Genomic DNA, 17616 nt, shown 5'->3' with positions numbered 1-17616 from the left:
TTCTTAAACTTCTCGTTGTCATCGTCTCTGAGCTTTGGCCGTTAATTTTGCCGTTTCTGCATAGTCCATTTGCTTGATTTGCCATTCTTCTTTCGTCGATATCTTTTCTTCCTTCCATCTTTGGGCTAACAATATCCGGGCGGCTGTTGTAACATACATAAATATTTTCTTCTGCTCTTCAGGGAGTTTTCAATGTCTAAAACTCCGGGTAGAGGAACAAGGATCTAGAGATCATGCTAAGGGTGGCCAAATTCTGTGCGACTGCCATGAAACTTGGGGAACAAGCTGTACTACCAAAATGATTAAGGTTTTAAATGACAATTTTAGGTTATATTTTAGTGATTAAGATTTAATATATATCTTTAACTGCCACTATATCTGAATTGTCCGTGTTATACCCAATTCAATGTATTCCTGTTGCGTTTTATGATTTTCCTGATATTGTAAGTGAGCCGGAACTGGTCTGTGACCATAATAATAAAATTCATTCTCATTCATTCATTCTTCAGGGAGTTCAGTTCCTATCAATCCTAGTAAGATAGCTTTTGGGTTGTTGTTTTTTAGCAAAGGTTACTTTAAACATTTTCTTCAGTTCGTTATAGATCGTTTCCCAGAAGCTTTTAATAGGAAGGCCTCTTCTCATGGTTCCAGGTTGCCTCCCTCTGCTGCGCCTTGCCGAACCTGGGGAGTTCACCAAACGGGCCTTCCAGAACGGCAAGCTGGACTTGACCGCAGCAGAAGGCCTAGGGGACTTGATTCATGCCGAGACGGAAAGCCAGCGGCGGCAGGCTCTCCGCCAGATGGAAGGGGACTTGGGGCGGCTCTACCGCCGTTGGAGCGACACCCTCACAAAGGCAAGGGAATTGGGGTCACTTACTGGGTGAAAAAGCAGGGCGCTGTGGGTTAAACCACAGAGCCTAGGACTTGCCGATCAGAAGGTCGGCGGTTCGAATCCCCGCAAAGACGGGGTGAGCTCCCGTTGCTCGGTCCCTGCTCCTGCCAACCTAGCAGTTCGAAAGCACCTCAAAGTGCAAGTAGATAAATAGGCACCACTCTGGCGGGAAGGTAAACGGCGTTTCCGTGCGCTGTTCTGGTTCGCCAGAAGTGGCTTAGTCCTGCTGGCCACATACCCGGAAGCTGTACGCCGGCTCCCTCGGCCAATAAAGCGAGATGAGCGCTGCAACTCCAGAGTCGGTCACAACTGGACCTAATGGTCAGGGGTCCCTTTACCTTTTTACATAATTACTCTCTCCGCTCTCACCAATAAAAGGAGCTGCTCCCTTTTTTTTGTTCCTGCAGGCCTTGGCCCACCTTGAAGCCTACATTGACTTTAGCGAAGACGACAACATTGAGGAGGGGGTCCTTGCTCAAGGTGAGTCTGCCATGGGGGGGGCACTTAGAACCCTTCCTCCCACGCCCAAATAAATGTTGACCTCTCAATGGTTTGGCCCCAACGGCAGCGATAGAAGCGCAGCTACATTCGCCAGGATGCCGCCCTGTTTTTAAAATAAAAGGTTGGGCAATTAATGAGTTGCTGCGCCATCAAAGATAACAGATTTGGACAACATCCCGGAATTGGAACGGAATCAGACGAAGCTGAGCTAATAAAAAGGCAACTGGAAAAACTTTATAATAACAAAGCTATATTCAGCGGATGAAAGTACAGTGGTACCTCGGGTTAAGTACTTAATTCGTTCCGGAGGTCCGTTCTTAACCTGAAACTGTTCTTAACCTGAAGCACCACTTTAGCTAATGGGGCCTCCTGCTGCTGCTGTGCCGCCAGAGCCCGATTTCTGTTCTCATCCTGAAGCAAAGTTCTTAACCCGCGGTAATATTTCTGGGTTAGTGGAGTCTGTAACCTGAAGCGTATGTAACCCAAGTTACCACTGTATATGGTGTTTGACATGAATGAGAATCCTGGACCCAGGGACAAAATATTACCAAGCGTTAATATAGAGATGTGGAAAATACAGAAACAACAAGGAGAAGCAGGGCTAAGATGCGGAGATATGCTCCAGAGATCCAGACCGTGGGGAGCCCCCAAAAATTAATAAATACAATTTGGATTATAATTTGATCTTTTTTATTTTAGTCTTTTGGTGGGACATGGGTGGCGCTGTGGGTTAAACCATAGAGCCTAGGACTTGCCGATCAGAAGGTCGGCGGTTCGAATCCCCACGACGGGGTGAACTCCCATTGCTCAGTCCCTGCTCCTGCCAACCTAGCAGTTCGAAAGCACGTCAAAGTGCAAGTAGATAAATAGGTACCACTCCGGCGGGAAGGTAAACGGCATTTCGGTGCGCTGCTCTGGTTCACCAGAAGCGGCTTAGTCTTGCTGGCCACATGACCCAGAAGCTGTACGCCGGCTCCCTCGGCCAATAAAGCGACATGAGTGCTGCAACCCCAGAGTCATCCGCGACTGGACCTAATGGTCAGGGGTCCCTTTACTTTTAATATCGAGATGTTGAAAATACGGAAACAACAAAGAGAAGCAGAACTAAGATGCGGAGCTATGCTCCAGAGATCCAGACCGTGGGGAGACCCAAGAAATTAATAAATACAATTTGGTCTATAACTTGATCTTTTTATTTTAGTTTTTTATTTAATTGAAGTATTATGATTGGATATTTAATTGGAAAATCAATAAAAATGATTTAAAAGTAAAATAAAATTTGAAAGGTGATAGTCCTCATGGCTGGGGGAAGAAGGAAAAGCATTGAAAGCCAGGAAGGGAAGTTTTTTTGGGGGGAAATGTGCAGTTGTGTGTGTTTTTTTTAATAATATTTTATTGAGATTTTCCATAACATCACAAAAAGAAAAAAGAAAAATAAAAAATAAAAAAACAATTAAAAACAGTTCAATCTTTCATAACATATCTTGCATTTGCTTATTTCCCGGACCTCCCCACACCTCTCCTCTTTGTATTCCAGTTCAATTTATTTATTCAGCAAATCCTTTCCCTCTTTACCTTTATCCTTGTCTTGATCTTAATATATTATAACTTTAACTTTTCACCTGTTAACATTCCATTTTTGCATATTCCTTCATAACATTATTGCTAAAAACCCCTTAACCTCAATCCAACATCATTCTAACATTCATTAATTTTGCAATATTTCTGTAGATAGTCTTTAAATTTCTTCCAATCTTCTTCCACCAACTCTTCTCCCTGGTCTCGGATTCTGTCGGTCATTTCCGCCAATTCTATATAGTCCATCACCTTCATCTGCCATTCTTCCAGAATGGGTAGTTCTTGTGTCGGAAATGTGCAGTTTTGAGACAATAGCCATAATCGGAGAGGCTCTGTCTTTTATTTCTTCCTTCCGACTTCTTCGCAGTGGAAGAGGCCGTTGAGGCATTGGAGAAGGAGATGCGGGAGCACTTGCAAGATGGCCGCCGCGGCGAGAGGCTGAGGGACGGTGTCCATGTCGTGATCGCAGGGCCCACCAACGCTGGGAAAAGCAGCCTCCTCAACCACCTATGTGAGCAGGAAGGACATCGGCTGGTGGCGGGGAGTTCTTTGGGCATGGCGTGAATGGGAAAAAAAAGTTGGGGTTCCTCAATTATATTCTGCTCTTTTGTACCTTTGCCATCCTGGGCTCCTTTGAGAGGAACAAGGGGATAGAAATTTAGCAAAGAACAATGTTTTCAGTCCTGATCTGCATGGCTGGCCTGATTTACATGTTGTTGTTTAGTCGTTTAGTCGTGTCCGACTCTTCGTGACCCCCTGGACCAGAGCACGCCAGGCACTCCTGTCTTCCACTGCCTCCCGCAGTTGGGTCAAACTCATGTTGGCTGCTTTGAGAACACTGTCCCACCATCTCGTCCTCTGTCGTCCCCTTCTTGTGCCCTCCATCTTTCCCAACATCAGGGTCTTTTCTCATGAGGTGGCCAAAGTATTGGAGCCTCAGCTTCAGGATCTGTCCTTCCAGTGAACACTCAGGGCTGATTTCCTTCCGAATGGAGAGGTTTGATCTTCTTGCAGTCCATGGGACTCTCAAGAGTCTCCTCCAGCACCAGAATTCAAAAGCATCCATTCTTCGGCAATCAGCCTTCTTTATGGTCCAGCTCTCGCTTCCATACATCACTACTGGGAAAACCAGAGCTTTTACTATACGGACCTTTGTTGGCAAGGTGATGCCTCTACTTTAGAGGCCGGATTTACATGGCACCCTACAGAGTAACGTAAGCAAAGGCTAAACCAAAAACTAGAGTTCCCTGCCCCAAGGGGCTCACCACTGAAATTGTGAAAGGAGAGAGAATCGCTGGTTTTCGAACAGCTTAGTTCTCGAAGGTTTTGGCTCCCAAGCGCCGCAAATCCAAAAGTGACTGTTCTGGTTTGCAAACTATTTTTGGAAGCTGAACGTCTGACGGGGCTTCCGATTGGAGCTTCCTGCAGCCAATCGGAAGCTGTGCTTTCGTTTTGGAAGTCAAACGGACATCCGGAACGGATTCCGTTCGACCTCCAAGGTACAACTGTATTACCTACTCCCAGCGCTGCTGAACTTTTCCAGGGACTTGTGCAGAAAGATGCCTGCATCTTTTTTTTAATACAGTGGTACCTTGGGTTACATACGCTTCAGGTTACACACTCCACTAAGCCAGAAATAGTGCTTCAGGTTAAGAACTTTGCTTCAGGATGAGAACAGAAATCGTGCTCCAGCGGCGCGACAGCAGCGGGAGGCCCCATTAGCTAAAGTGGTGCTTCAGGTTAAGAACAGTTTCAGGTTAAGAACGGACCTCCTGAATGAATTAAGTACTTAACCCAAGGTACCACTGTACTTAATTCATTCTGGAGGTCTGTTCTTAACCTGATACTGTTCTTAACCTGAAGCGCCACTTTAGCTAATGGGGCCTCCCGCTGCCACCGTACTGCTGCTGCGTGATTTCTGTTCTCATCCTGAAGCAAAGTTCTTAACCTGAGATACAGCTGCAGCGTTCTTCCCATCTTCTGGGCATCAGTCTACCTTCCCTCCCTAATTAACTGTTGTCCTCCCTCAGGTCAGAAGCCGGCAGCCATTGTTTCTCCCATAGCGGGGACCACGCGGGATGTGGTGGAGGCGGCGCTGAACATCGGCGGGTTCCCTGTGGTGCTGAGCGACACCGCAGGGCTGCGGAACACCAGCGATGTTGTTGAGATGGAGGGAGTGAACAGGGCTCGGCAGAGGTGAGTGGGAAAAGGCGGCGGCAGCAGCAGTATCTGGGTCTTAAGGAAAGCTTCTCTTGCTGTCTTGAGGCGTTCACAAAGTAAAGGAAGGATTGAACTCTGATTAAAAAGAATGCACACAGAGGCTTGAACCAGCAAGACTCTGGGAAGGGTGCGTATGATAATCTCTGCGTCTCTCCACCCCTTGGCCCAGGTCGTTTTATTCACAAAAGAACTTTTACAGAGTGTTCGTAAGAACCAATCAGATTTCTTCTGAGCATTTCAACAAACCCCACGTGGGGACAAAGTTAAACTACCAAAACTAATTAAGCACACATATTTCTGGGGTAAACAAAACAGAACTACAAAGAAGAGCATTTGGCAACCCCGGAGGTGATTAAAGAAGCAATATACATGATAAGGAGGATGGCCAGGAAGAAAGTGATCATTATTACCCTTCAGGTGAGATCTGTTTCCTGGCCCTAAGATTAACATATCAGAAAAGCTACATCAAAGAAACTTGCCCACTATCTTTATGGCCCAGGATGCCTGCCTGGCGAAGCAACTGGAAGCAACTGGGCTGCATACGTGACTGGTCAAGAAAGAGAAATGGGCAGTAGAGGAAATGGCCAGAGATGCAGAGCGTTGTGGGATTTGGTCACAAATTATTGTCAGTGAATTAAACCCAGTCAACACAATGCATTCATCGTGGACACAATGGCTTGATGCATATTTTATAATTCCTCATAGCAATCCCACCTGACCCCACACTCTGGATAGTTGCACTCCTACACTGTCAGTGATTTTTTTTTAATGCAAAGGATAGCTTGGAAACCTACCGTATCTTTCGCTCTGTAAGACGCACCAGACCACAAGAGGCACCTAGTTTTTGGAGGAGGAAAACAAGAAAAAAAATATTCTGAATCTCAGAAGCCAGAACAGCAAGAGGGATCACTGTGCAGTGAAAGCAGCAATCCCTCTTACTGTTCTGGCTTCTGTGATAGCTGCGCAGCCTGCATTCGCTCCATAAGACGCACACACATTTCCCCTTCTTTTTAGGAGGGAAAAAGTGAGTCTTATAGAGTGAGAAATACGGTATTTTGTTGCACTGAGCTAAGGCTTTCAACTGGCTCTCTGTTCCCCGCAGGGTGGAGGTTGCTGACCTCGTTCTTGCCGTCCTGGATGCAGCGGAAGTGGCCCAGAAGCCTAACCAACTGGTCCCCACCTTTCTGGACATCCTGCCGGCGGACGATCCAAAAGGAACCCGGCCGTACTTGCTGGTTCTGAACAAGATGGACCTGCTTGGCGACAAGGAACGGGCAGATCTGCTGGCGAAGTTTGCCGACTCGGACCTGGCACCAGCCTGCTTTCTCTCTTGCAAAACGGGAGAAGGGATCGCTACTTTCCTGAGCGTGTTGGGGAAACAGTTGGCTGACATGTGAGGACCGGGAGGGAAGGAGCCATGAGGGGGTGGGTTGGGCTGGGCTTGCCCCTCTAGCCGGCAACTCTGGAGATCTGCAGCCAGTCAGTGAGGGCAACACTGAACTAATTGGACCAGTGCTTTTGACTACATTTAAAGGTAAAGGGACCCCTGACCATTAGGTCAAGTCGTGGCCAACTCTGGGGTTGCGGCACTCATCTTGCTTTATTGGCCTAGGGAGCCGGCGTACAGCTTCCGGGTCATGTGGCCAGCATGACTAAGCCACTTCTGGCGAACCAGAGCAGTGCACGGAAACGCCGTTTACCTTCCCGCTGGAGTGGTACCTATTTATCTACTTGCACTGACGTGCTTTCGAACTGCTAGGTTGGCAGGAGCAGGGACTGAGCAACGGGAGCTCACCCCATTGCAGGGATTCAAACTGCCGACCTTCTGATCGGCAAGTCCTAGGCTCTGTGGTTTAACCCATAGCGCCACCTGCCTCCCTTGACTGGGTTCATTTTTTTCAAAAATTATTCATTTTATAACACAAATAAAAAACAGAAACAGAAAAGATAAGCAATACAAATTCTTGTCATATCCTTATTTTTCTACACATTAAGTTGGCTTCCCCAAGTCCCACCTATCTGATTTTCATTTTACTTCATCTTTAGCAGTTTACATATATCATAATTTCTAACCATCTTTTTTTAAAAAAATCACACTTAAAATAACTTCACATTTTATCACTTACAGATAATACTGCTTTAAAATATGCTATGTTCTACTTCTAACCCTACAGCCTACATCCACTTCCACAGCTATTCTAAGGTTTAGATATTAAAATATTTTTTCAAATATTCCTTAAACTTCTTCCAGTCTTCTTCCACCGTCTCTTCTCTCTGGTCTCAGAGTCTCCCGGTCAGTTCGGCAAGTTCCATATAGTCCATCATCTTTCTTTTGACTGGGTTTAAGGTTCGAATCCCTGCGACGGGGTGAGCTCCCGTTGTTCAGTCCCTGCTCCTGCCCACCTAGCAGTTCGAAAGCACCTCAAAGGGCAAGTAGATAAATAGGTACCCCTCCAGCGGGAAGGTAAACGGCGTTTCCGTGCGCTGCTCTGGTTCGCCAGAAGCGGCTTAGTCAGTTGTGGTTGTTGACACAACTGCTGCTCGAATTTTACTAGCTAAAAAGTGGAAAACGCAAGAATTACCAACAGTGGAAGAATGGCAGATGAAGATGATGGATTTTTCGGAGCTAGCCGACCTAACCGGAAGAGTCCGCGACCAGGAGGAGGAGTATCAGGAAGAATGGACTAAATTTAATGATTACTTAGTTAAATATGTCAAGTTAAATTAATTGGAAACAGCTTGCAGATACTTAATTGGCTCAGGATCGTGTATAAGTTAAATGATGAATTAATATGTTTAATTTCAAAATGAAAAGATTTAAGGATGTTTATGTTCAAGTTAAATTTTATAAGAACTGTGATTTGGAAAACTGTTAAAAGGATGTGCATTGAAATTCAACCAAGGGAAAGCGAGGAAGTCACTTAACAATGTTAATAAGCGTAATTTTTAATAAGGTAATGATTTATGTTTGTTTGTTTTATGTGTTTGTTTGTTTATAATTTTGTGAAAATCAATAAAAAAAAATTGGGGAAAATAAAAGAAGCGGCTTAGTCCTGCTGGCCACATGACCCAGAAGCTGTACACCGGCTCCCTCGGCCATTAAAGCGAGATGAGCGCTGCAACCCCAGAGTCGGCCACGACTGGTCCTAACGGTCAGGGGTCCCTTTACCTTTACCACCTGTATTTGGGACGTGGGTGGTGCTGTGGCCTAAACCACAGAGCCTAGGAGTTGCTGATCAGAAGGTTGGCGGTTCGAATCCCCGCAATGACGGGGTGCGCTCCCGTTGCTCGGTCCCTGCTCCTGCCAACCTAGCAGTTTGAAAGCATGTCAAAGTGCAAGTAGATAAATAGGTACCACTCCGGCAGGAAGGTAAACGGCGTTTCCATGCGCTGCTCTGGTTCGCCAGAAGCGGCTTAGTCCTGCTGGCCACATGACCCGGAGGCTGTACGCCGGTTCACTCGGCCAATAAAGCGAGATGAGCGCCGCAACCCCAGAGTCGGCCACGACTGGACCTAATGGTCAGGGGTCCCTTTACCCTTTAAGGCAGCTTCCTAGGTTTGCAGTTCCCCCTATACAGTGGTACATCGGGTTAAGTACTTAATTCGTTCCAGAAGTCCGTACGTAACCTGAAACTGTTTTTAACCTGAAGCACCACTTTAGCTAATGGTGCCTCCTGCTGCCGCCATGCTACCAGAGGACGATTTCTGTTCTCATCCTGAAGCTAAGTTCTTAACCTGAAGCACTATTTCTGGGTTAGCGGAGTCTGTAACCTGAAGCGTCTGTAACCTGAGTTACCACTGTACATACAAAGCCTTTTACCTAACCACAGTAAATGTCTCTTCTTGCCCTCCAGGTGCGGCGACCCTCTCGCAGGCTCCCCCAGCCCCACACAAGCGCGCCACCAGCTCAGCTTAGCCAAATGCCTAGAGGCCCTAGGGCGCTTTGGCCACTACCGGGCTGTGGATCTCGCACTGGCCGCGGAGGAATTGCGGCAGGCCCGGCGACTGCTAGGACGTCTGACGGGACAGGTGGGGTCTGAAGAGATCCTGGAGCTCATCTTCAGGGATTTTTGCATCGGCAAGTGATGGAGTGACGTGACGGGGTGAGCTCCCGTTGCTCGGTCCCTGCTCCTGCCAACCTAGCAGTTCGAAAGCACACCAGTGCAAGTAGATAAATAGGTACCGCTCCTGTGGGAAGGTAAACGGTGTTTCCGTGCGCTGCCCTGGTTCACCAGAAGCGGCTTAGTCCTGCTGGCCACATGACCCGGAAGCTGTACGCCGGCTGCCTCGGCCAATAAAGCAAGATGAGTGCCGCAACCCCAGAGTCGGCCACCGCTGGACCTAATGGTCAGGGGTCCCTTTACCCTTTACCTTTAAGTGACAGAGGCAAACAGAGAGCATCTTATCCCACCTTTCGGAGGTGGGTGCAACTGGAGCATGGCGCTATCTGGCGCTTGGGGGTGGTTCTGCGGTTCGAAGTATATTTGGGCTGGGGCAAAGGGACATTGAGACTCTTTCTTTTTTAAAAAATATTTTTTTATTGTAAATTTTATTTACAACATAACACAAACCCCCCCACCCCCAACACAGAAATCCACCCCCATCAGACACAAACATAAACAAACAAGCATAATATACAACAATACAAACAACCAAATAAAAGACTTCCTTTATCCTGTTTCTGGCATCCTTATTTACTTCTTATAAGCTGTTTGCTTTACAAATAATTATTAAGATTTTTCTAATTATAACTTAAATATCCACAAAGTCTCCTGCAGACATTAATCGAAACAAGTCCAGGTATGTATTTTAGGGCACTGTTGTGAAGTATTCTCTGCATTTCCCCCATGCTTTTTGAAATTCTTGTCTAGTATGATCTCTAATTGTCTCTGTTAATCTAGCCAGTTCAATACACTCTAACAGTCTGTCTTGCCATTCCATTTTTGTTGGCACAATTTGTTTTTCCCCAGTTTTTAGCAATTAGGATCCTTGCCGCTCCTGTAGCATAGAGGAATCTTTTCTGATCTTCTCTTCCTATACCTGCGTCCGTTATCCCTAGCAGAAAAGCGTCTGTCTTTTTTATAAAGTTATACTTAAACATTTTTTTAAGCTCGTCATATACTATGTTCCAGAAGCTTTTGATTTTTTCACAGGTCCACCAAACCTGTATAAGTGTCCCCTCTGTTTTACCACACCTCCAGCACAGATTTGTTTTTGTCTTCTACATTTTAGCTATTTTGGTAAGTGTTCAGTACCACCTATAAAACATCTTGATTAGATTTTGGGACCTTGAGACTCTTGTCAATGGATCGGATAGCGTCAGAGCTGTCCTGGCAGGGGGCAGGATTTTGCGGAGGGAAAGCAGAGCACTGATGTTCCAATTTTTGAACCAATCAGTTGTTCCATATCCAGTTCTAACTGTAGCTTCTTGTCCCACATAGAGATTTCTCAGGAGACAGATGAGGTGATCAGGCACTCCCATTTCTTTAAGAACTTCCCATAGTTTGCTGTGGTCGACACAGTCAAAGGCTTTTGCATAGTCAATGAAGCAGAAGTAGATATCTTTCTGGAACTCTCTAGCTTTCTCCAGAATCCAGCGCATGTATGCAATTTGGTCTTATATGCAGAATTCATCATGCGAAAGGCTGGGCTGGATGAATTATCAACCAACCTCAGATATGCAGATGACACAACATTGATGGCAGAAAGTGAGGAGGAATTAAAGAACCTTTTAATGAGGGTGAAAGAGGAGAGTGCAAAATATGGTTTGAAGCTCAACATCAAAAAAACGAAGATCATGGCCACTGGGCCCATCGCCTCCTGGCAAATAGAAGGGGAAGAAATGGAAGCAGTGAGAGATTTTACTTTCTTGGGCTCCATGATCACTGCAGATGGTGACAGCAGCCACGAAATTAAAAGACGCCTGCTTCTTGGGAGAAAAGCAATGACAAACCTAGACAGCGTCTTAAAAAACAGAGACATCACCTTGCCAACAAAGGTCCATATAGTAAAAGCTATGGTTTTCCCAGTAGTGATGTATGGAGGTGAGAGCTGGACCATAAAGAAGGCTGATCGCAGAAGAATGGATGCTTTTGAATTCTGGTGCTGGAGGAGACTCTTGAGAGTCCCATGGACTGCAAGAAGATCCAACCTCTCCATTCGGAAGGAAATCAGCCCTGAGTGCTCACGGGAAGGACAGATCCTGAAGCTGAGGCTCCAAGACTTTGGCCACCTCATGAGAAGAGAAGACTCCCTGGAAAAGACCCTGATGTTGGGAAAGATGGAGGGCGCAAGGAGAAGGGGACGGCAGAAGACGAGATGGTGGGACAGTGTTATAGAAGCTACCAGCATGAGTTTGACCAAACTGCGGGAGGCAGTGGAAGACAGGCGTGCCTGGCGTGCTCTGGTCCATGGAGTCACGGAGAGGCGGACACGACGAAACGACTAAACAACAACTGATGTTCTGAATTTCATACTTTTAAAAGACTTTAAAAGGCTCGTTAAAATAGCTGTTATGCATTTTATGCTGTGCAGAAAACAGGATGATGATGTGATGTTTTAATAAAATAGTTGCGCGAAGTTCTATATTGAGGCAGATGTTTATTTTGAGAACTGAGATTTATGTATGACGACGGATTTATATATATTTATTTTCTACCCCTCCACAGAAGAGGCAGTGTCTTATCATAGCTTTTCAGCTGAAGCAAATTACAGATGATGGTTGACTGTTCTCTTTTCAAGTCTGAGAAACGGCTTTTGAAATGTTGTTATCAGTGTTGAAAATGTTTTCACACACACAAACACACTTCACTAAAAACTTCCAACATTGTTGCATATTGTGCCTGAAAATTATGTTTTATTTGGCTTCAACTGGAGTGGGGAAAGGTGCAGGGAGGAAAACACTGCAAAGGATATCATAGGACTTAATAATTTTTCTGCCCATCTTGACTAAATAAGATCCCTGTATTTTGCTACCAAAAAGAATGAGCCTTTTTCTCATGCAGTCTTAAAAGCATCCAATCTCCCCCAGAATAAAAGGCTAATCTACATTGTTGCTGAAATAAAATATTCCACCCCGAACATCCACATTTTTCACCTTTATTGTTTTGAATTTCAATTGCCACAAATGTTAAGTTCCACATTTTACCTCACCATTTTATGGAGGGGGGGGGTTATTAAAAGAGGGGAAATGGCAAACAAAAGTATTAAAAGGCTATCTCAGAATGAGCAGAATGCCTTTCCCATTTGAACGACATTATAAAAAAAAGGTTTTAATAAATTTCACCTCACGATTTTAAGGAGGTGAGTTATTGAAAGAGGGAGAATGACAAACTAAATTACTAAAAGGGACCTCCTTTTTTTTTTAAACAAAAGAGGTTTTCAGACATTTTTCCTCACCAATTTAAGGAAGGGGGTTATTGAAAGAAGGGAAATGAGTCCTGTTTGGGGCAACTCTTTCAAATATACTTAAAAATGAAACTATTATGATTATTTTTTGCAGTGATGTCTTTATCTCACTTAAACTGGACATCATTGGTTCACTATTATGATTATTTTTTGCAGTGATGTCTTTATCTCACTTAAACTGAACTGGACATATGATTCTCAATTTGAATATTGATTCGACCTCCTTAATCTACCCACAACTCTGGCATTTTCCTGAGGGGAAAAGCCATATTCCCTCGGAATTGTCTCTCTCCTCAGAGCACGGAGGCCGGGACTTCGGGAGACCTGTGTTCTGATTGGCTCTCTGCCTCTGGCGCATTCTCCCGTTGGCTCTGAGGGGTGCTCCTCTCAGAAAGTTCTCGTCCCCCTGAGCAACAGCTTATATATTTAGAGTGGACAGTCGGGTTGCGGACATGATCCGTGCGGGATGCACATTTGCAACCCGCATCTGTGCACATGTGGGTTGCGATTCGGCGCTTCTGTGCATGCGCAAAGTGCAAATTAGCGTTTCTGCGCATGCACGGCCGCCGAAACCCAGAAGTAACCCGTTCCAGTACTTCTGGGTTTCGGCGGTCCGCACCCCGAAAAAACCGCAACCTGAAGCGTCTGTAACGCGAGGTATGAGTGTGAAAGGATCAAAGATTTTTGGGATATCATTATAAGATCCCATTCCCTAAAAAACCTGAGGCATTTCTCTTAGGACTTATGACAGTTAAAATTAAAAAGAAGTTTAGCTGCATCAACTGCAGCAAGGATTCTAATACCAAGAAATTGGAAGAGCGAAAGCATCCGTTCAAAGATTGAGTGGCAAGCCAAATTAATAGAGTACTTACAATTAGCAAGGAGAAGGGGAACAGTGAGAGGAAACTCAACACAAGAAGTTAATGAGGAATGGATAATAATTAAGGAATATCTCAAAGGGTACTGTGGCAATAAAAACTTCCTGGCAGATACATACTGAATGAGCCATGCAATATAAAATATTTGTTGGAAAATGTCAAATTAAGTCAAAGAAAAACAACTTTATGTAACTGTGTGAATGATAGTTTAATTGTAAATCAGTACAATGGGCTTCGTCGGACGTTTCTTTTCTTTGCTGATTTGCACATCAGATAGAATTGTGTTCTTTTTCTATTCACACGCTCATCTCTTTTTCTTCTCCTTTTTCTTCTGTTCTTTTTTCTATTTATACTCTTTACAATCTCTACAATTCATTGTATGTCAGTATTGTATTTAAGGTTTTTCTTGTTCACTAAAATTTAATTTTATATATATATGTGTGTGTGTGTGTGTGTTCAAAATTGTGGGACGTCTTATACACGGATACAATCGCCCCCCATTTTCTACGGTAATTTTGCATGCTAGTTAGTACATGAAGGGGTTACGGCCATAGAGTTGTATTCCTAGACTCAGGCCACACCCCCTCACCTCTGGTAAGGGAGGAAGTGAAGCTTTTCTCCCTTTCTCTCCGCACCATGTAACAGGCCAAGAATTATGTGCTCAGACTGGATGCTTGAAACTATATTCTGTATTTTATACCCAAGAATATTCCATGTGTGTTCTCCTTTGCTGCTGCACGGAATGAGAACGTGCTGTGTGCAAGTAACCAGGAAGAAGTCTCTGAAAAGGAATACTCTATAGTAAAAAAATTCTATCGTTGGTTCCATTTGTGTTTATAATTTCAGCAGACTGTTGTAGGAGAAAATTGTATTTGAAAACAATCTGTTAAAAAAAAATCAGTAAAAATTTGATCAGCAGATCAGAGGAATTGAGATCGAAAAATAATATTTAATAGACTTAGTTTTCTGCACTTATTTTCCTCGTTAGATGATCTCTGCTGTTTTGCTGGGGCCTCAGAAGAATAATGAAGCATTTGTGGGGTTAAGATGCAGCCCAGGAGACCAGCCCCGGAGGCCAAGATGAAGAAGATCTCCACAGCCACCATGAACTTCTCCTTCGTACTCAGGTAAGTTGGGACAAAGGAGACCCAGACACTGCAAAAGACCAACATGCTGAAGGTGATAAACTTGGCCTCATTAAAGCTGTCAGGCAATTTCCTAGCTAGGAAACCACCGTGAAGCTGATGAGAGCCAGGAGACCCATGTAAGCCAAAACAGTGTTAAACATGGTCGCTGAACCTTCATTACATTCCACTACAATCTCTCCTAGACAGCAAAACGACAAACCTAGACAGCATCTTAAAAAGTAGAGACATCACCTTGCCAACATAGTAAAAGCTATGGTTTTCCCAGTAGTGATGTATGGAAGTGAAAGCTGGACCATCAAGAAGGCTGATAACCGAAGAATGGATGCTTTTGAATTCTGGTGCTGGAGGAGACTCTTGAGAGTCCCATGGACTGCAAGAAGATCTAAGGTATCCATTCTGAAAGAAATCAGCCCTGAGTGCTCACTGGAAGGACAGATTGTGAAGCTGAGGCTCCAATACTTTGGCCACCTCATGAGAAGAGAAGACTCCCTGGAAAAGACCCCGATGTTGGGAAAGATGGAGGGCGCAAGGAGAAGGGGACGACAGAGGACGAGATTGTGGGACAGTGTTCTTGAAGCTACCAGCATGAGTTTGACCAAACTGTGGGAGGCAGTGCAAGACAGAAGTCCCTGGCGTGCTCTGGTCCAGGGGGTCACGAAGAGTCGGACACGACTAAACGACAACACTATCTCTCCAACAGAGGAATAAAAGTCCATGTTTGGGAATGGAGGAGAGGTTCCTAGCCAAACTGCACAGATAACAACTTGTGTCGGAGGACAGGTCAGGACAGTGAAGTTTATCAGTTGCTCCTTCAACAGTTTTTGTGCCATGTTTCCTGGCTTGGTAGTCATGAAGGCCAGAACTGTTGGGATGCATCCGGGGAGATGGGGGTATTTAGCAGGCCCCCAGCTGGCTCCAGCCAGCGGCCGGCAGCCGAGTGAACTCCGGTTCTTGGAACAACATCAATCAGTGACTCAAGCCTCAGAAGCATTCAGAAGCACACAAGCAAGCAGAGACAACTCTTTGCAATGGAAGTGGCGGACAGAGACATGTGTAAGCATTATTTACAGGCGTTTATTCGGGACACAGGTGGTGCTGTGGGTTAAACCACAGAGCCTAGGATTTGCCGATCAGAAGGTCGGTGGTTCGAATCCCCGCGACGGGGTGAGCTCCCATTGCTCGGTCCCTGCTCCTGTCAACCTAGCAGTTCAAAAGCACGTCACAGTGCAAGGAGATAAATAGGTACCACTCCGGCGGGAAGGTAAACGGCGTTTCCGTGCTCTGATCTGGTTCACCAGAAGTGGCGTAGTCCTGCTGGCCACATGAACCAGAAGCTGTACGCCGGCTCCCTCGGCCAATAAAGCGAGATGAGCGCCGCAACCCCAGAGTCGGCCCCAGAGCGCCACCCGTGTCCTGTCAGGTAGGCTTGGCTAAATTAATACAGATGGTAGGTGAATTGAGGTTGAATCCTGACAAGACAGAGGTACTGTTTTGGGGGACAAGGGTAGATGTGGGGGACTCCCTGGTCCTGAATGGAGTCACTGTGCCCCTGAAGGACCAGGTGTGCAGCCTGGGAGTCATTTTGGACTCACAGCTGTCCATGGAGGCGCAGCTTAATTCTGTGTCCAGGGCGGCTCCTTCTGGTACACAGGCTGAGGCCCTCCCTGCCTGCTCCCTGTCTCACCAGAGTGGTGCATGCTCTGGTTATCTCCAGCTTGGACTCCTGCCATGCTCTCTACGTGGGGCTACCTTTGAAGGTGACTTGAAAACTACAATTGATCTAGAATGTGGCTACCAGACTGGTGACTGGCAGCGGCTGCTGGGACCATATAACACCGGTCCTGAAAGGCCCACACTGGCTCCCAGTATGTTTCCAAGCACCATTCAAAGTGCTGGTGCTGACCTTTCAAGCTCTAAACGGCTTCAACCCTATATACCTGAAAGAGCATCTCCACCTCCATTGCTCAACCTGGACACTGAGGTCCAGCTCCGAGGGCCTTCTAGTGGCTTCCTCTCTGCAACAAGTGAGGTTACAGGAAACCAGGCAGAGGGCCTTCTCGGTGGTGGTGCCCTCCCTGTGGAACGCCCTCCCACCAGATGTCAAGGAAGTAAACAACTACATGACTTTTAGAATACATATAGAAGTTAGAAGCTTTTAATACGTGCTATTTTACTGTGGTTTTATAATTTGCTCTAAGCTACCCAGGGTGGCAGCTTATATTGGTAATAGTAGCAGGTGTCGTCAAAAAATTGTGTTTGTGGTTTTTTTGGGGGGGGGGAGTGTTGCAGGGGTAGGGTGAGGGGGGCTGTTGGGGCATTGGCCCCGGGCATATGTTTTGATGCAAGTTTGCAAAACAAGGAAGAAGAGATGGGGTTGGGGGGTGCAAATAGGGTGGAGGAATGCAGTCCCCTTCGGCACCCCACTTGTCACTCCCCCCCCCTCCAGGATTATGAGGAATCAGTTCTTTTGCTGATTGGTATCTGTTGCCCTTTTAAATGTGTTGTGGAAGGAGAGGATTACTTGCTTGTTTTTGTTCCTATTATTATTATGCATTTTGTGTGTTTTTATATTGTAATTTTATGTTGTCAACCGCCCCTGAGGTCTACAGGTATTCATGAAATGCAAATTTAATTAATAAAACAAATTATACTAACAACCATTAATGAGTGCTGTTTGGGTTCTGTCAATCAACCAGTTACAAACGGATTATAGAGATGAGGTGGAGCGGCTGACAGAGTGGTGCAGAGCTAACAACTTGCTCATAAATACAAGGAAGACAAAGGAACTTGTGGTGGACTTCAGGAGACAGAAGAGCAACGTCCAGCCACTTTTGATTGATGGGGTCTGTGTAGAGAGGGTAGCAACGTTCAGATTTTTGGGCATTGAATTACAAGAGGATCTGTCCTGGAGTGTCAACACAAGGGGGCTTGCGAAGAAGGCGCAGCAGAGACTGTACTTTTTGAGAATACTAAGGAAAAACCATCTTCCGCA

General features: G+C 45.6%; 1 protein-coding gene across 3 annotated transcripts in view; it reads left to right on the top strand.

Moving 5' to 3' along the window:
• Positions 1-17616, top strand: part of GTPBP3 (GTP binding protein 3, mitochondrial) — a 48740-nt gene that overhangs the window by 4757 nt on the left and 26367 nt on the right. Inside the window, exons 4-10 of one of the 3 annotated variants that reach the window (XR_014506688.1) lie at positions 652-854; positions 1300-1372; positions 3339-3482; positions 5002-5167; positions 6294-6584; positions 9046-9370; positions 15867-15884. Coding sequence is in view for 1 of the 3 variants with exons in the window: in XM_083421699.1 (XP_083277825.1) it covers positions 652-854; positions 1300-1372; positions 3339-3482; positions 5002-5167; positions 6294-6584; positions 9046-9277 (1109 nt within the window). In the remaining 2 variants the exon portion in view is untranslated. Of the gene's footprint in view, positions 1-651; positions 855-1299; positions 1373-3338; positions 3483-5001; positions 5168-6293; positions 6585-9045; positions 9870-15866; positions 15885-17616 lie in introns of those variants that run through there. The other 2 variants (XR_014506687.1, XM_083421699.1) reach the window with 2 other exon arrangements.

The sequence above is a fragment of the Podarcis tiliguerta genome (genome assembly GCF_965153285.1).
Source record: "Podarcis tiliguerta genome assembly, chromosome: 18".
In the NCBI taxonomy this organism is placed as follows: Eukaryota; Metazoa; Chordata; class Lepidosauria; order Squamata; family Lacertidae; genus Podarcis; species Podarcis tiliguerta.
Note: the sequence above shows the minus strand (reverse complement) of the source record. Positions and strands in the feature narration are given on the sequence as shown.